Below are 20,355 nucleotides of genomic sequence, written 5' to 3' on the forward strand. Positions count from 1 at the left end.
CTTGTTTCTTTGTCATAGCTAGATGTAGTTAAGAATAGTTATAAAAATTGATAACTTGGCGATGTAACTTTACTTTTTGCACAAATGAGATCTATTCTGGCTCTTGTAGTCTTGCCATTTCGCAAGACATATGACAATAAAATATTCGCCTGGAGTATGACAACAATTAATATTTGATTTCCAGGTATTGCTCATCAGCACGGACTGAAGCATGATCAGATTTCAGTTACGAGACGTTTCAAACTGTGTGTTAGTCCGACTTTCAGAAAATTCAATTCAGACTGAGGTGATCCTGAGTAATTTAAAAGTTAGACTCTTTTTTTTCTCTCTTATCATGTATTGATGGATAAATCAAATACACATGCACGCACACACAAACACACGCTTCTAAACAACCAATGTCCTTTGCTGAAGGGAAACAGCTGGCTGTATACTCAAACTGATGTGTTGGCTACGTACTGTCAGTCTGTCTTATCCCCTAACACCTCCCGCTGTCCGATGGCTACCATCAGTCTATGCCACCTTATGCCTGAGCTCACATCCACAGAGGCATGCAGAAATTTTAATAAAATAAACCTATGTTACTTTAATAATACCAGCAATGATAACTTGCAAGTTTTTTGTATCAGCAAAGGTGATGAGTACAGTTGAGGTAGAGGTACTGTATAAAAATCCAATACCTAAGTAAGGTATATTCTCTGCAAAAATTGGAATACTTTTTATGCATAACATAATGTCTATTCCTGGAGGATATGCTTTAGTCACGTGTCATTGCTTTCAAGCCATTGCTTTTATAAGAAATTGCTATTGGTGTTTTCTGAGGGAATAGGACCATGAATAGAAAATGACTAAGCGTGTCAGTCTGTAAAACACAGTTGTAAAAGACTGCTGGTACAAAACAGGGTGCCCCTGAAGCAATTTAAGCTTTTCATTGTATACTGTGTCCTGTAGCACTGATGAAATGACTTTGTACAATTGCATGTATTTGTCAGTGAGGTTAGCCTAAAAGAATGAATTGTTTTATAAAAGCAATTTTAGGATTTGACAGAGCAAGAATAGGAAACAGTTGTTCTTTGTGTTCTTGAAAAGTTTCCCATTTTCCCAGAAAATGATCCCCGTTCAGGTGGACCTTCAAAAACGACTGAAAAGGCACGCATGCAAGAACAATTCTTCAGTTGGCAATGTCAATCTGGAAGCATGTACAATGCAAATGCGCACCAACGGCTTGAAATCGTCATATGTGAAACGAGACTCACGGTTCCACCAGAACAGTTTTGGCTGTGATGTCCTAATGGGTGCTTGGACTGAAAGGGCTCTGTTTTCGTGACCAGCCAAAATTAGGCGTGGCGCAACTCTGCTCGAGAGCAGGTTAGTCCGGGTTTTCGTAATTTGGCAGACACATGCAGCCGGCGTATTTAAAAAAAAAGGCCGGTCTGCACCGCTGTGGGAGTTAACACAGCCAACTTCCAACTATAGCGACTCCTCTCATTCTCTTTAAATTGGGCACAATGAGTGTCGCATGGAGACATTTCTCTGCGGAAGAGCGATGTGTGCGTGAATGGAGCATAGTAAGTAAGTACAGTGTTCCCTCGTTTTTTGCGGTTAATGGGGACCAGAACCCCCCCGCGAAAGGTTAAAAACCGCGTAGGATTTGCGAGACTGGCGAGACACAACAAGGGAAGATGCTGGGTGAGGCTGCGATGATGTGCAGCCAATCAGCTCATGGGATAAATCCACTCGTGCTCTCATTGGTCAATGTCGCGCCGGGAACCAATCACGCGCCTTGTATGAGTTCCCGTACAGTACAGGCATGTACAGGCATGTACAAAGCCTCTGAGTCAACTCATCTATTTGTTTGGCATGCAGGGAAACCTCTCGCGCGCATCAACATGAAACAACGCGTCTTTCCGCAATATGGCTGCCGATATGGCTGTTTTTTATTTATTTATTAATTTTTATTAATATTTTGGAAAAACCCGCAAAGCACTGAACCCGCAAAACGTGAAGCGCGAAGTGGCGAGGGAACACTGTATACGGTCTAAGGCTACAAAATAAAGGATACTGTTGTTATTTACTTTCTGCCAAAACAGTCTTAGCAGTGGACATACTATTCATAAATTTAATTCTCCTTACTTTTATTCAATTTTGGGGGTATCTCTTTAGGATACTAAACTTTTACAATTTACCCTGATAAAGGAACAATCATTTACTTTGGATTCTAACAATTAGCCATTACCAGAGTTGATTAATGGAGAAAAAAGGACTATTATTCATTTTCACAGTTCCTAAAAAGAGAGGAAATCCATTTTCCTACAATGGTCTTGTCCAGTTCATTTGCCTGCAGGTAATGTCTCAGTTTTTAACCTTGAATGCTAAACTCAGGACAAACATGTGCCAGCTCAACACAACCGAGAGAGTGGGCGAGCTGGCAAGCCGCTGACCCAAGCATATCTCCAGAGGAAACCACCCCTCCCAGGGGGGGAGTTTCCACTGCCAAAAGCATTCACTTCCAGACTCCTCCACCCCCCACATGCAGCATGCCAGAAAACATGCGCTGTCATTGTTTGTCTGATAAGTCAGTACATTGCCCGCGTCTGCAGCCTCCTCCATGCTCGGCTGCCCTTTCCTATCCCATCCTCTCTTTTCACCCTCTTTCCTAAATTGTTTATGGCTGTGAAATTCTTTATTGTGTTTCTCTCACAGTAATCTTTCTGCCAGGCTAGTGCAATGATTTTGAACGATATGAAGTAATATAAGGGCTATGTTTGTTCCTAGGGATCTGATCCAAAAGAGCAATAAATAAAAACAAAGTGTGCACATTTGATACAAATAGACTGAAAGGGAGTGAGGAGGTGATTCATTTTTATTCAGCTATGTCAGTTCTTCTCTCCTCTTAATCTCTGCTTGATGGAACTCTGGGTAGCAGAGGTGTGCTTATCATCAATTAATGATGCCTTTCAGACAGAAACGTAACAAGCCACACCTATGAAGCATCTACAAGGTGTGATTCTAGGTGCTCAATACTATTTAAAATTATGATGATAAAGTTGCTTAAAAGTAGTTGATGACTCATCTTGATTATGAGTTGTTTGTCATTCTATTCCCCAAATGCAGTGAGGCAAATGGGATGCAAAAATGTGAAGCTTGCGATGCGTAAGCAAACTACATTTTTCCTTTTAGCTACTTCAAAGAGACGGATGATGTGCACGGAAGGTGGGTGTTCATGACTCACTGCTAAACGGATTGAACAGCCTTTTAAAGGGTCATTTTCTTTTTTTACTGTATTTCATTGCATTGATGGACAGTGTCACTAGGACAATGCCTTGCATTCAAATGGTTGTTGTGGTCATGAGGGAAGGCAGTGGAATTGGAAATCAATGACTCCTTCAGAGGTGTTCACAAAAGGGGTTTTCTTCCAATATATATTTCTTTGAGTGTACTGTATTGCAATTGCTATTTCATCCAAATGAAACCTAACAGACCGACTAAAGACCCATCAAGACACAAAACAAAAACCCTCGTTGAAAAATTGGTGGCTTTACCAGATGTTCACCAGGAAAGGATGCTCCAGGTTTTGCATGATCTGCAGCTCCTTTAATACGTTCCTCACTTCGTTACGCTCCACACATTTCAGCTTGTTCATGTACTTCATGGCGTACATCTTCTTAGTGTCTTTCTTCTGCACAATGCAAACCTGAGAAAAGCGGAACTCTTTCAATGCAAAATAATCTTCAGATACAGATGATAATGATGACATGATGGCATTAAATCCTCACATTTTTACTGTTATCTATTATTACTGTCAACTGAGTGGCACACACTAACAAATGTATTGGCTTGCTTAAACAATACACCTACAGCAGCTTTTATGAAGTCAATTCTAACTTCATAAGAAGTAATAGTAATAATAAGTTGGGCCCCCTTTTGTAGGTGTATGTTTACAAACTCTGGAACACCTTTTTTCAGAGTGTTTGTGAAAACAAATGATAGATGGGAGGGCTCAGAGGAAACTTATCCTCGAATGCCTTCAAAAACCTTGCTTTTTTCAATAATGTATAAATTTGGGTGCATAGGATTGTTCAAAATGTCTTGGTATAATGAATAATTAAAAGTTGCCCTCTATGAAATAAAGAGTTCACCACCAAATCCAGATGTATGCATTGGATTGCCAGACAGCGATGTTAATGGCAGTTTGGAACTCAGCACTCATTGATTCCTGCTCTAACTTAACATGCTGTACTTTTAACTTAATGGAATATGCCCTGTTTCCACCAAGCAATACCTAATTATCTGGCCTCTACCATCCCACTTTTCAACACTTCCATCTGTTGACCAGAGGAAGGAGTATGGTACAGTTTGCTTATTAAGGCTGGAGCAACAAACATTGCTTTTTGCTGATTGATCAACAGAACTATTGGTTCACTTTGGAAAATAAGAATTCCGATTTGAGTCTTACTTTGGTAACTCATACCAAACTCTATTGCTTAAGCAAAATAGTTTGGTATGAGTATTGGTATGGGATATAGTTTTGGTATTTCAGTTGGTGGAATCATGGAGTCATTATTTTTTTGCAATAATATCTTACAGATACTTTTGGAATGGGATGGAAGGTATTTCACTGACTTGTTCTGCTGTTGGCTTCCTACTAATGTTTTAAAAATTTTTTTTTTTTTACCTTTTATCCTTTAGCTGCAGGCTATCCCTCCTCATTTAGTACTGCACCCAGTCATTCGCAAGACAATTGTGAATGGAGCATTGACCAGTAATCGAGTCTGCACGAAAGTCAGTTAAGTGAACCACTACATTACCAATAGCCCCTATACCTATAATGACCCTTTCCCCTCAGATTGATGGATAGATACTTTATTCATTCACAAGGAAAATTTCTTGTTACAGTTCTCTTCACAATGACAACAACACAACAACAAGGCAAAGCAGACAAATTACTAATAATATTAAAGATACGAAAAATACAATCATTAAACAGTATTCAATATCTTATGGAAATGAAAAATATTAAACATTATCTCAAGAAATCGTTTCCTTTTTTTCAATCTTTTTAAAAAACAAATACAAGTCACAATTTAAGAGCAGTCTGAAGGTCTGAAATAAGGTACATGGTAATCCATGTGCAAAATGTTGACAGTGCAGTACAGAGTTGGGGGAATATGATATTAGTGTTTCTCTCCCAGGGTGGAATTAAAAAGCGGCATAGCACAGGAAAGGAAGGATTTCATCAGTCTGTCAGTGGAGCAGGGCAGAAACATCGTCACTGAATTTGCTCCTATGCCTGGAGATGGTACTCTGCGGTGGATGCCCGGATTCACCATGATGGACAGGAGCTTGTTCGGTGTGATACTTTCTGCCACAGGTGTCAGGGTGTCCAACTCTGTGTCTACAACAGAGCCGCCTTGCTCCTCAGTTTATCCAGTCGAGAAGCGTCCCTTTTCTTGATGGTGCCCACCAAGCACACAACTTCCACAAATACAAGCGAGTGCTCACCACTACAGACTGGTCGAACATCTGCAGAATCATTTGGCAGATGTTTAAGGAAGCCAGTCTTCTGATGAAGTACAGGTGGCTATGTCCTTTCCTGCACAGGGCCCCAGAGTTGGCAGTCTGGTCCAGCCTTTCATCCAGTTGCACACCCAGGTATTTGTACATTTGAACAATCTCCAACCTGTTACCATTTATATGAACCGATTCAGGTTAAGGTCTCGGCGTCCTACGTTTACCACCATTTCTATGGTCTTGGTGTTGTTTAGGTGCAGGTGTTTGGAGTCACATCATGTGACAAACTCCTCAGTCAGTGTTTGTACTCCTCCCCCTGTCTACTGCTGATATAACCCACAATCACAGAGTTGTACTAAATGTCCGAGTTATAGAGCAGGGCATTTGAGAGTACCCAGTGGTGCACCTGTGCTGCTAACCGCAGTGTGGTACCTGTAGTCCCCCAGCCTCACATACTGGGGTCTGCCTGTCAGATAGTCAGTAATTCATGCCACAAGGTGTGAACTAACGCCCATCTCTGCCAGTGTGTCCCTGAGTAGCAGAGGCTGGATAGTGTTGAAGGTATTGGAGAAGTCCAAAAATGTCATCCTCACAACACCACCGGCTCTGTCCAAGTGAAAAAGGGATCGGCGGAGTGAGCAGGTATGGCATCCTCCACTCCCACCTTCTCCTGATAGGCAAACTGCAGAGGGCCAAGGGTATTGTGGACCTGCTCATGTGGTAAAGCAGCAGCCGTTCCATTGTCTTCGTCACTTGTTAGGTGGGGCCAACCAACCTGAAGTCATGAAGCTCACGAGGATCTTTTTTTTTTTTTTTTAGGGACCGTGACGATGCAAGGTGTCTTCCACAGCTGTAGGACCATCCCCCGTCCCAGGCTAAGGTTGAAGAGGATCACACACCTTTAGTGTGCAGGCCCTCAGCAGTCGCAGGGGAAATTCCATCAGGACCTGCTGCTTTGTTGGGTCGAAGCCTCCTCAGCTGTTCAAAAACCTGGGCTGTTGTTATTGTGGGCGGGGAGAGGATTTGAGTGGGGACGTTCTCCTGTGTGTTGGTGTTGTCTTAAGGCTTCTTTATACTGGTGCGGGCGGCGACTGTGCTGACGTCACTGTGGCTATCCCGCATTTTGCCTTTATACTCGAGCTCAACCCACGCGCGCTGTTTTGAAAATGTCCTGCACTTCTCCAAGTCGGGTGTGTCGCTACGTCTGGTATTGACTAGGACACCACAGGGTGGAGTTTCCTCTACATTTTATGGCCATTTCCGGTAGCCGTTTTCCTTTCCTTTCTGGAACAAGGTACAAAGCAACAACAATGGCGACCGTGGAACAGGGTGTGCTAGAACAAATGGACCTAGATGACCAGTTGATACATTTAATTATACTGCAAAATCGATCAAGAAGGTGGTGGCGTAGGTGGTATGTGGAACCAAGGGGAAAGCTGAGTACGTCATCACAGCATGTAACTAAAACGGACCAATCACGACAGATGATCTCTGCGGCATTCTGCGCACGGCGACAATTTGTGCTGTGTGCGCGTCAAGTGTCGCATAGGGGCCGCGCTGCCCTATGCGTCGGTCACGTGATGCAATGTGGGTGCTGTCGGCCGTGTTGCGCGGGAGTAGAACTTATGTGTGAAATGGGAGGGGTGCAGTATTCAGAGGGGTGAACGAGCTAATACTGAACCTGTTGACTTGCTCTCCACAAATGGTAGCACGGCTTTCAGAACTTCAGCCGGTGATTCTCTTCATCCTAACCCATACCACCTTCAAGCTGTTTTTCTGCAGCTTTTGCTCCAACTTCCTTCTTTACTTTTCCTTAGCCTCCCTGAGCTGAACTCTAAATTCTACTGTACATGCTTGAGCACAAGTGGATCACCATCTTTGAAGGACTCAATCTTCCTGTTGAGATGACTTTTGATGTCACTCTCAATCCAAGGCTTTGTTTGCAAAGCAGTGTATGATTTTTAAACAAACAACAGCCATACAGAAGATGATGTAGTCAAGTAGTGCAAGCCGCCATCTTATCCACGTTTCAACAGTGAGACGCTTGTCGTACATCCCAATGTTATTCCAACGCAGTCTTTCAGAGCCTGCGCTGCTTCCACAGGCCACTTCCTGAATGAGTGGTTATTTTTCTCCCCGTAGGTGTGTAGTGAGGCATCAGCAGGATGAGCTTTCGATCTGCTTTCCCCAGTGGAGGCAGTGAGATTACACTGAATGCATCTTTGACATCATTTGTGAAAATTGACGATGATTTGCAATACTTTTCTTCATCACACTTGCTTTATAATACAATATAACAAAAAATAAATTCAAGGGGAACTTATTTGGCAAGACCTGGATTGGAAATCCATTAAAGATGTGACACATCAGGGTGCTTACCGTCTTTTGACAGAGAGACTATAGGTGCAACTGAGAAGTATGGCTGTGCTACAAGCGTCAATAAACCAGTGATTACTGCTATCTGCTATCTAAGAGAGTCTTCTGTGGAGCAGCTGCCGTAGTTAATCAGCCAAACCCTGATCACATCACTCCCCCCATTGAGCAGCTTGCCATGTACCGTGATTATACTGCTTATCTGCCGTCAGACAGAATGTTAATGACGTGTACAGTTGGCCTATGTACGCGCACTGTTATAAGTCATTGGATGCACTGAAAAAGCTGACATTACTTATTACCCTGTACTATGCAGGTCCTGTAGACAAGAGGGTCTCGAACAAATAACATTTTTCTAGAATGTAAATAACGCTGGACTGGTGGCGATATTGTTTATGACAGAATTAATTAAATGTTTTTTACCATCTTACAGTTTTGGCATGTACCGCAAATTGCATGCCTGTGAGAAGTGTGTTAACTATGCAACTAAAAGTACAAACAAATTGAGAACACGTAAAGATCAACGTGGGTTTTCTTCATATTTTTCCAACACCAATGTATTCCTTATCTTTTTTTCCCATAAGGCAGGAGTGCCTATTTAAAAAAAGCAGCCTATGTATGAAGAAAATAATGCAAACCAATGAAAAACAGCCTATATTTTGGTCTGTTTTACTAAATACACGTTTTATACATGCGAGTCCTTTGGATGCCGATATTTTGTGGGTGCTATAATCTGCATACCTGATGTAATTTGAAAACTGTTAAAAAACTGATTCAAAAACGCAATGATCTTTTACACAATATTTCTTTTTAGAGGTGCTAAATTAATGTTATTATTACGATACTACTACTGATATTCCCAATAAAACTGGGTGATTTTAAACATTTGCTGCAGTGGAATGTTTAAAGTCAATGGCCTGGAAGTCACACCACTCGAAATTTGACCAGAATTTCAAGAAAATTTAACAAATCAGGAAGTGAGCATTTATAGGATTAACTCCACAAGCGGATTTGCTCTTTCTTTTAATTTTGGATTTGCTTGCCCTTTTTCTGTTTTTTATTTTAAGAGTGGTTTTAGTCTTGTATGGTAGTTCCACTCCCATCCCCAATTCCCCCACTTGTCATCAAAACTTTAATACGTACTGTTTTAACATCTTTTTTTCACAGTAGTTAACTTCTTATCACACTTAATGGCGATTAAAATTTTTAAAATGTAACTTTTCTATCAAGAAAACATGCAAAAAATATTGGCTTACCTTTCCAAAGCTTCCTTTTCCTATTGCTCTGAGGATCTGGAAATGGTCAAAATTGACTGTTTGGAAAGACAAGCAGGACTGGAGTTAATGGAATGAAAATGCGTTTTTTAATAACATGTTTTTTTATATATATATGTATATATAAAATGTTTAACTGATCAGATTGAAAACATGTTTTTTTTTATTAAAGCTACTCTGCCTCACACACACACGCACACCATTCTCATCCATTAACCAGCAGCAAACAGTGCCATTTGAAACTGGATGGGCTGTTTGGTCCTAGTTACCATGACAACAAAGGGAAAGAGATTTTCCCCTCTTTGCGGTTCCTCTGAGGACTGAACAGCTGCTGGACAATTGACGTACTCATATGACCATTCACTACATCGATGTACACATTCATATACAACTGCATTTACACTCAGTGTAGAGTACACACACATATATTAGATTTGGCAGTTACTATTTTGCTCGTATCACTTTATCCTCTAGTCCCAATATGTGTTGGAGTGTGTACTCAACTTACTTTGATAGGAACTACAAGTGCCCTGACATGCACACGCACATCATTCTGTTCACGCCAAACAGAAACACACACAACACATAAACATTATCATTTCCCCACTGAGCAACTTGGAGATGCTTTCTTCGATGGCTTTTTCGAAGAGACAGCTGAGCTTGTGCCTGCAAGTGGAGGTATGGAGCATCACAATGTTCTGGCAGGCGGTTTATTACACTATGTTAAATGATGAACATATGAGTAACACAGTGTAAAATTACTGCAATCTTTACATGGGTGTAATTGACACGATGACAGCCACATTGAGTGTGGAAATCATCAAACTGAGGAGCTTTATTGCTTGTCAGTTTGAGTTTGACTGACACATGCAATCCTGTTGGAAAGTTGCAATCTCACTGACCCTGACTGTCTGTCTGCAAGACTTGTGGTTATGACCCAACTAAATAAAAAAAATAAAAATAATCTTTTCGTGCATGTAATCCCCAACATCATAGGTGTTTGTAGTACATTTTGGAGGGTGGTTTAGATGAATTCCAACACCCCTAAAATTTGAGATTAAAAAAATGTTTTTTGTAACTGTATGTCATTTTTAAACCACCTAGAAAAGTGTAAAACCACACAATACTTGGTTGTAATGTAACACAGCATCCCCCATCACCTGAAAAAAGGTTTGTTCCACCTGATTCCACCAATAATTGTATTATAGTGAATATTTTGTGTATATATATATATATATATATATATATATATATATACACACAAAATCCCACACATTATTGTGACATACTTCAATTAAAAAGGCAGATAGCTTGCTTTAGTATTTCCTGTAAAAATAAATGAACATTTTAATTGTATTACATTATCCGAAACAGCACAGTGCAATATTTGTTAGCACGTCTGCTTAACAGTTCTGATGTTCTGGGTTTGAATCTTGGCTACGGCATTACTGCGTGGAGCTTGCATATTCTCCCACCCCTTGTGTGGGCTTTCTCCAGGTACTCCGGCTTCCTCCCAAATTAAAAAAACATGCATGTTAGGGACATTGAAATCTCTAAATTGTTCACAGGTGTGAATGTTAAGTGTGTTTGTCTATATGTGCCCTGCAATTGGCTGGCAACCAGTATTGGTGCCTTGCTTTTCGCCAAGGGTTGACCGGAATAGGCTCCAGCTCTCCCATGACACTTATGAGGACAAGGGGTATAGAAAATGGATTGCTATATTATATGAAAATCAAATGCAAACCCAGAGCAAGGCATACAGTTAAACTCCTATGTTGAGTTTAGGCAAATGACATTAAAAAGTTGTGTTTCGAGTTCGATACAAGTATAACATTTCATTTGTTATTATTCACTCATTATTTAATTTTGAGGAAATGCAATCCTTTGAACCACTTTAAAGGATACTGGTAACATCTTGGCTATAATTGATTTCAGAAAAAAAATCTGAATAACTTTTGAACAATGAACCAGAAAATGTAGATTATTTTTCTATTTGAACCCAATAAACCAGCCACCAGCAAACATCAACCCGCTCGTCATTGCTCCGATAACTGCAACAGAGCCCACGAGCTCATGTTGCGGCGCGAGGTGAATAAAGCATGATCAGCAGTAAACAGGGGTTTTAAGAATAGTCGCCTGGTTACACAAGGTGGAAAATGTAGCGCAAAGGGGATACACGAATCATCCCCAAAGGAAACCAACAGCATGTCCTGGCAGGGTTCACCGTCACGCACACACCTCTGTTTAGATCAATTAATAGGGTTCAGCAACAGCCGTGCAACACCCATCTGATTCTGCCCTGACGCAAGCGAGGAAAACTTTCTCTGAATGTATTGTCACGGCATGCCCTGCAGTACTGTTTTGGAGCCTGGATGGCGCTTTGCGCCCTCTCGTCCTCTCTCTCCCCTCCCCTCTCTGTTTCAGCTTCTCCTTAAGCCACGCACCTGTCTCCAATCAACCCTCATTACCACCTACATTTAAATCCTCGCCAAAGTATTGCAGCCTCTCCTAGCAGTACCACGGCCCACCGTACTCATGTAAGATACTCAACTCCTCGTTCCCTTGTTAACTCTTGTGTCTTCTCGTTCCCAGTATTCCTGACCCACGTCATTCCTGCCAGCCCCCTGTTCTGTCCACTGCCTGCCACCTGTGCACGCCGCCGCCTGTCAACAGATCCAGGACCACTTCCATAACCTTTGCTCAATAAACTGTTCATCATTTTACATCAGCCTCCGCCTGCTCTTGGTTCCAGCTACTTCCCACCCGTGACAGAATACTTTGGCCACTATGGACCCAGAAACTCCGGAGGCTCTGAAGAACGCACTAACGCTCCAAGGCGCTCACATTGGACAACAGGACAAAGACCTGCAAGGAATCACAGAAACGCTCCGCTCCCTTTTCGCAACATGTCTCCCTCCTTTCCCAACAGATGCAATACATGCAACCACCTGTAAGTACTCCTCCCGAGCCCACAGCCTCCGAGCCACCCCGCTTCCCGTACAAAGAACCTCATGTCCCACCGCCTGAGCCCTACTCCGGGGACCTAGGTGCATGTAGCCAGTTTATTCTTAATTGCTCACTCGTTTTCAAACTCCAACCGCACAGTTATCCCACCGAACGTTCCAAAGTAGCATATGCACAACTCCTCCCCGGTCCTCCTTTTGTTCGATTCCTTTTCCGCCGAACTCCGTAAGGTTTTCGATCACACCGTTCAGGGCACAGAAGCCACCCGTCGTCTCCTCACACTCACTCAGGGCGCTAAGACCGTCGCGGAATATTCCATCGACTTCCGTATCCTTGCTGGTGAATGCGGGTGGGATGACGCAGCCCTTAGTGGAATCTTTTCAAACGGTCTCTCCGAACAAATCAAGGACGAGCTTGCGGTCTGGGACGAGCCCTCCTCTCTCAAGGCTCTTATCGCCCTCTCCATCCGTCTGGATAACAGACTGCGAGAGAGAGCCCATGAGAAAGCGCTATGCTCGCGTAAACACTCTCCCACTCTGAGCACCACACAGTCGTCTTCCGCACTTTATTTCCCCGCGCCCCTCCGACCAGAAAGACCAGGCTTACCACGTCCCAAGAGCGTCGCGGTGAGCCAAACCTCCATTCCCGCAAACTCTCCCTCCCGCATGACCGTTCCTGCTTGCATTATCATTTCTGTTCATAACACCCCCATCGCTGCCTTTATAGATTCCAGTGCCGATGATAATTTTATGCGTGAAGAAATAATTCACCAGCTCCAAATCCCTCTCCAACCACTTCCATCCTCGAAAAAAGTCACAGCCCTGCATGGCCGAGTAATTTCCCTGGTCACCCATCAAAGAGTGCCCATCACACTCCTTATTACAGGCAATCACCGCGAAAACATTTCCCTTTTTGTCATTCCTTACCCTGAGGCCCCCTTAGTTCTTGGTATTCCCTGGCTCAAACTCCACAACCCTGCCATAGACTGGGCTCGTTTATCCAACACCGGATGGAGTCCTCATTGCCATTCCCACTGTCTGGTTTCTGCCGTTCCACCCTCAGAAGAGCCATCACCCTCTGCCGCCCCAGTGGAGCTTTCCCAAGTTCCAGAAGAATATCATGACCTCTCCCCAATATTCAGCAAGGACTTGGCCATCTCTACCCCCCCACTGCCCGTATGATTGCGCTATAGACCTCTTGCCGGGAGCTCCACTTCCCACCAGCCGACTCTACAATCTCTCCTGTCCCGAAAAGAAGGCTATGGCTCCTTGGGTGCTGGCCTCATATGCCCCTCCTCGTCGCCAGTCAGGGCTGGATTTTTTTTCGTTGAGAAAAAAGACACCACTCTCCGCCCATGCATCAACTACCGAGGACTCAATGACATTACTATTAAAAATAAGTCACCACTACCCCTGATCGACCTGTCCTTTGAACCCCTCTGCGAAGCCGAAATCTTTACCAAATTGGACCTTCGTAACGCCTACCACCTCATCCGTATCCGAGAGGGGGACGAGTGGAAGACCGCCTTCAATACCCCTCTCGGACACTTCGAGTAGCTGGTCATGCCATTCGGTTTAACCAACGCCCCTGCAGTTTTCCAAACATTAATTACTGACGTCCTCCGTGACATGCTCAACCGGTTCGTGTCTGTGTACCTCGATGACATCCTCATTTTCTCCCGCTCCCCAGAAGACCATCGGATCCATGTACGCCAAGTCCTCCAGCGCCTCCTCGAGAACCGTCTATACGTCAAACCAAAAAATGGGAATTCCACCTATCCTCAGTAAATTTCCTCGGCTACAACATTTGCACAATCAACATTGTCCCAGACTATCGTACAACTCGCTTGAAGTCTCGGCGCCCTTTGCACAATGGTCATTGCACCGGACTATTGCAATATTAGTCATTCGAACTGTGCTAGAGGACTCTGCATCTTTTTGCACAATTGTCAAAAAAAAAATAATAATAAAAAAATGAAAAAATAATGTACCGGCATTACCAGATAACGAGCAACCTTTTATTGCTCAATGACTGTTTTTCTCATTGTCTTTATGTCTCAAAAGTGTTCTCTGTCAATTGACTGTCTGTTGTCGTACTAGAGCGGCTCCAATTACCGGAGACAAATTCCTTGTGTGTTTTTTGGACATACTTGGCAAATAAAGATGATTCTGATTCTGAAAAGGACAACTACAACCGGACCCCACCAAAATCCAAGCCATCATCGTCTGGCCCATCCCCGCGACCCGCAAAGAACTGCAACGTTTCCCTGGATTCGCCAATTTCTACCGCCGATTCATCCGTAACTACAGCAAGGTCGCTATTCCCCTCACCAGTCTCACATCCACCAGGTCCCCCTTTCAGTGGATCCCAGCAGCCTCACAAGCATTCAATAAACTCAAATCCCTGTTCACCACTGCTCCCATTCTGCGCAACCCTGACCCTTCCCTCCAGTTCGTGGTGGAGGTTGATGCCTCGGATGCCGGAGCTGGAGCAGTCCTTTCGCAGCGAGATCACACGACCCATAAACTTCACCCCTGTGCTTTCCCGTCGCCTATCTTCAGCCTAAAGACCCAACCTGATCCCAAGACCGGGCCTCCTGACCACCTGTTCGTCCCGGATTCAGCACGTTCGGAAGTCTTGCAGTGGGCCCACAACTCTAAATTAACACCCTGGCATCACCCATACTACCCAGTTCATTCAACAGCATCATCAAAGACACCCGAGAGTTCGTTCAAGCCTGCTCCGTATGCGCCCGAAGGAAGTCTTCTCACGACCTCCAGCTGGCTTGTTGCGCCCCCTGCCAATTCCCAGCCGCCCTTGGTCTCACATCGCTGTGGACTTCGTTACCGGCCTGCCCCCCTCTGAAGGTAAGACTGTTATTCTCACAATCGTCGATCGTTTTTCCAAGTGTGTCCATTATGTGCCCCTCCCCAAACTCCCGTCTGCCCTGGAAACTGCTAACCTCCTTGTCTTGCATGTCTTCAAACTCCATGGTATCCCCATCGACATAGTCTCCGATCGAGGTCACCTGTTTTCCTCTCGGGTCTGGAAGGAATTCTGCAAGGCGGTGGGTGCAGCAGCCAGCTTATCCTCGGGGGATCACCCGCAGACCAACGGCCAGACGGAGCGGGCCAACCAAACCCTGGAATCAGCACTCCGCTGTGTGGCCGCCCGCAACCTCTCCTCATGGAGTTCCTCCCTCCCATGGATTGAATACGCTCATAATTCCCTCACCAGCTCCGCTACCGGTATGTCCCCATTCATGGCTTGCTACGGTTTCCAAACTCCACTGTTCGACCTACAGGAGCAGGCGGTGGCAGTCCCCTCCGTACAAGATCACCTACAGAGAGCCCAGCCGGTTTGGAAGGACGTCCCGGCAGGGCTGAACCGGTCCGCAGTACACAACAAGTAGCCCTCGGACCGTAATCACCCCCCGACGCCCGAATACAAGGTGGGTCAATCCGTCTGGCTCTCTTCCCACGACATTCCCCTTCAAACAGAGTCCCGTAAACTCGCTCCACGCTTCATTGGTCCTGTTCCCATCACCACACCGCCGCCTGTCAACACATCCAGGACCACTTCCATAACCTTTGCTCAATAAACTATTCATCATTTTACATCAGCCTCCACCTGTTCTTGGGTCCAGCTACTTCTCACCCGTGACATGTATACTGGACTTCACAAGATCCATCCATCCATCCATTTTCTAATGCTTATCCAAGGTCGGGTCAAGTCTGGGCATCCCTTTAGCAGGGATGCCCAGACTTCCCTCTCCCCAGCCACTTCATCCATCTCTTCCGGGGGGATCCCGAGGCGTTCCCAGGCCAGCCGAAGGATGTAGTCTCTCCAGCGTGTCCTGGGTCGTCCTCGGGGTCTCCTCCCGGTGGGAACACCTGACCAGGGGGGGCGTCTGGGAGGCATCCGAATCAGATGCCCCAGCCACCGAGCTTCTCACCCTATCTCTAAGGGAGAGCCCGGTCACCCTGCGGAGGAAACTCATTTCGGCCGCTTGTATCCGGGATCTTGTTCTTTCAGTCAGGACCCACAGCTCGTGACCATAGGTGAGGGTAGGAACGTAGATCGACCGGTAAATCGAGAGCTTCGCCTTTCGGCTTAACTCCTTCTTTACCACAACGGATCGATACAAAGTCCGCATCACTGCAGACGCTGCACCGATCCGGTGCCGGGCTTGCACCCATGGGGCCCGGCCAGGCACAGCCCGAAAGGGTAACGTGGGTCCCCCTTCCCATGGGCTCACCACCTGTGGGAGGGGCCATAGGGGTCGGGTGCAGTGCGAGCTGGGCGGTGGCCGAAGGCGGGGACCTTGGCAATCCAATCCCCGGCTACAGAAGCTGGCTCAAGGAACGTGGAATGTCACCTCATGTCATATAGTCGGACTCGCCTCCACGCACAGCTTGGGCTCTGGGACCAGTCCTCTCGAGAGGGGTTGGACTCTCTTCCACTCTGGAGTTGCCCACGGTGAGAGGCGCCGAGCAGGTGTGGGTATACTTATTGTTCCCCGGCTCGGCGCCTATAGGTTGGGGTTCACTCCGATGGACGAGAGGGTAGCCTCCCTCCACCTTGGGTGGGGGGATGGGTCCTGACTGTTGTTTGTGCCTATGCACCAAACAGCAGTTCAGAGTACCCACCCTTTTTGGAGTCCTTGGAGGGGGTGCTGGAGAGCGCTCCCGCTGGGGACTCCATCGTTCTGCTGGGGGACTTCAATGTTCACGTGGGCAATGACAGTGAGACCTGGAAAGGCGTGATTGGGAGGAACGCCCCCCCGATCAGAACCCGAGCGGTGTTCTGTTATTGAACTTCTGTGCTCATCACGGATTGTCCATAACGAACACCATGTTCAAGCATAAGGGTGTCCACACGTGCACTTGGCACCAGGACACCCTAGGTCGCAGTTCGATGATCGACTTTGTGGTCGTGTCATCGGACTTGCGGCCGCATGTCTTGGACACTCGGGTAAAGAAAGGGGCGGAGCTGTCAATTGATCACCACCTGGTGGTGAGTTGGCTCCGATGGTGGGAGAAGATGCCAGTCCGATGTGGCAGGCCCAAACGTATTGTGAGGGTCTGCTGGGAACGTCTGGCGGAATCCCCTGTCAGAAGGAGTTTCAACTCCCACCTCCGACAGAACTTTGCTCATGTTCCGGGGGAGTTCAAGTATCTTGGGGTCTTGTTCACGAGTGAGGGAAGAAAGGAACGGGAGATCGACTTCACAAGATGTGATCAGAAAAAGAAAACAAATCTGGCCTCTTGAGGCAGTATGATTTTAGACCAAAACTGAAAATTAGGCTTGAATTTATACTTTACATTTTGGCAGTTTTAGCATAACATATTGTTTCTCAGAACATCTGTGAAGGGAAATTCAACTGTGTCATCAAAATCCATTCATTCATTCATCTTCCGTTCCGCTTATCCTCACTAGGGTTGCGGGCGTGCCGAAGTCTATCCCAGCTATCTTCGGGCGAGAGGCGGGGTACACCCCGAACTGGTCGCCAGCCAATCGCAGGGCACATATAAACAAACAACCATTCGCACTCACATTCATACCTACCGGCAATTTAGAGTCTTCAATTAACCTACCCCACCGTGCCACCGTCATCAAAGTGTTTTGTTTCTGTATTGCTCAGTGTTGACCACACCCAACGATATGCCATCGTAAATATTGAAGAGGTTTAACATTTACAATTCTTCTGAGCAATCAAGGAGGAAGAATCACTCATACAGTGGAGACAAAAGCCCCTCTGCAGTGTTGAATAATAAAATACAAAGTCAAGAAACTCCTTCTGCTCACGTCGACCTCCAAAGGATAGCCCTGCCTGGTTCTGACGTGAGCGAAGGGGATTACTTCCTTTCCAGCGCGAGGGGCTTTTTATCTAATTTAAAACGACATGTCTGCCTTAAGCGCACCTGAGTTGGAAGTGCCCCTCGTTGCGTCAGAGGAGGTCTATTAATCTCAAGACTGCACAGTAAGACTTGGATATGAGTGACATTTTACCAAACAAAATGTTGGATGACTAAGCAGCAGTGAGGTTACCCATGATTAATAAATTCCTTCTTTGATAAGGTTGCCTCCAGTGAAAAGGAGAGGCATTCATTAGTGGGGAGATTCAAGGTGAGGGGTGGGGTGTGTATGTGTGTACTGTCGTTAACTTGTGAGTGTTGTGACAGAAAAAAAGATGTTAATTTTATTCCTTCAGTTATACCATAAGACCATCTCTGTAGTAAATAAAATAAACGTTTCCCATTAGATCTATCATCGAGAAACCCATTTCTGATTAAATCAACATGTCAGACTGGCTTAACTTGTAGTGCTTGGGATGTTGCCACACACTTGGATCGATAAATTCAAATTCGTGTATCTTCTCACAGAAAAGGGCAACAAATTGTAACTGTTTGCAAATAGTAATGGTGCAGACTTTCTCCCCAAATGCAAGTTCTTTGTTCAGTGGCAATTCTTCATTAAGAGCAAAGGCAGTAGAACCCCACCACATGGCATTGTTTTTTATTTATCCCTATAATTTGATATTTTACATTTAATACAGATAAATAGTTCAACTGTGAAATTAATAATAAATCAACTTGTCTCCTAATTCATATAGGGTTGTTATCGAGTAATTTGCTGAGTGTCTGGAGATGTTCCTGCTGTCTGTGCGTCCAGGGGCAAAATGCTGTTAGACTCTCAGAGGTGGGTCTGAAATGTTTCAGTCTTGGTGTCACAAACCATAATACAGTACACAAGTTTTCTCTTTCCAATGTATTCACCCTAGAGTATATAATTGTGACCTGCAGCCATTGACCTTTTTCCCACATGCTTTTATACACGTATCCTCGGTGTCAAGTTGTCAAGCAATGAACAGAGTGAGTGATAATGAGGCCAGACTTGCTCAGGAAGAGTCATCACCAGTGATGAGTCATAATTATTCCTTACAACCCGAAGAACAAACGTCAGAGCCTTCAGTGGAAGAGTACGACATTGCCAAGGCCAAAGAAAGCAAGATGGTCAAAGTCCAAAATCAAAGGCATGTTGATTGCTTTCTTCAAAGTGAGGGGCATCGTCCTCTGCGAGTTCTTGCCACAGGGATGGGCCGATCAACCAGCACATCTACAAATAGATCCTGCAGTGTTTGCTTCGTTCTGTGAGCGAGAATAAGCAAGAGTTGTGGTAGGACAACTCATGATTGCTTCACCATGACAAAAGCACCTGCTCACAATGCCCTCGAAATCCGACAGCTTCTGGCCAAGAAGAATATCACCATGCTGCAGCAACATTCCTACTCACGCGACATGGTTCTCCATGATTTTTTTCCCCTCTCTTTCCCAAGACAAACAGGGTCATCAAGCGGACCGGTTTTAAAGACGTTGACGATATCAAGATGGGCATAATGATGGCACTGCAAGAGGGTCCAGTAAGAGCTATTCCAGAAGTGCAAGAATGTGTGGCAGAGAAGGCTTGGACATAGCATTTCCAGGGGGATTCTTTCAAAGGGGAAAATTGGAGCTTGTATTTTGGATTTGAAATACCTGCATATTTTTTGTGACGCCCTTTCCTGGGAACTTTTCGGACACAGCCAAATGAGCAAGACAGGAGACACCACCACGTGACGTGACAAGAAATATGAATTCAAATACTCATCTATATTAATAAACATTTTAGTTCAGATGTGATACTCTGGGATGACTCATAAATGATCTGCAAGGAATCAGAAAGTAATAGTTTAATAATAATTCTGTAGTTTTCCTCTTAACACTTAAAAATACCACTGTATAAACTGACTTCAGGCTGGAGGACTGGTTGTCAGTTAATCTTAGGGCAAATATAGACTAGAACAAACAACTCACACCTACAGACAATTTAGAGACTTATATTAGGCTAACATGCATGTTCATGAAATGTGGGAGGAAGGTAAAGTCCGTTGAGAAAACCATGAAAGCATGGGGAGAACATGCTAATAACTGACTGTAAGGTAGAGGTGCGAACCCCTCTTCCACCGTGCTGCCTCCAGGAAATATGAATATGAGATAACTACTATGTTACTCTTCATTGTCTATGGATGAAGAAGCCATGCTGTGCATTGCTGAAGCCATATGGTTTCTTTAATAGTATTTTTTTCCAGCAGTCTCAGATTAAATCATCACATTATGAAGTTGAATCCAAAGGAACCTGACTTTTTATTTGTTCTTGAAGAAATTTCACATTTAACCACCTTCAGTTTTTT

The 20,355-nt window shown here is 44.7% G+C and overlaps 1 protein-coding gene across 10 annotated transcripts in view; it reads right to left on the reverse strand.

The window, feature by feature from the left end:
• The window catches only part of stk32a (serine/threonine kinase 32A), a 72,078-nt gene that overhangs the window by 39,423 nt on the left and 12,300 nt on the right, over nt 1-20,355 (reverse strand). For all 10 annotated transcript variants that reach the window (XM_061751389.1, XM_061751386.1, XM_061751383.1 and 7 more), the window contains 2 exons: nt 9,141-9,196; nt 3,543-3,694 (listed from right to left, as the gene is read on the reverse strand). In XM_061751389.1, the coding sequence (XP_061607373.1) occupies nt 3,543-3,694; nt 9,141-9,196 (208 nt within the window). The remainder of the gene's footprint in view (nt 1-3,542; nt 3,695-9,140; nt 9,197-20,355) is intronic.

Source organism: Phyllopteryx taeniolatus, chromosome 17, assembly GCF_024500385.1.
Source record: "Phyllopteryx taeniolatus isolate TA_2022b chromosome 17, UOR_Ptae_1.2, whole genome shotgun sequence".
In the NCBI taxonomy this organism is placed as follows: Eukaryota; Metazoa; Chordata; class Actinopteri; order Syngnathiformes; family Syngnathidae; genus Phyllopteryx; species Phyllopteryx taeniolatus.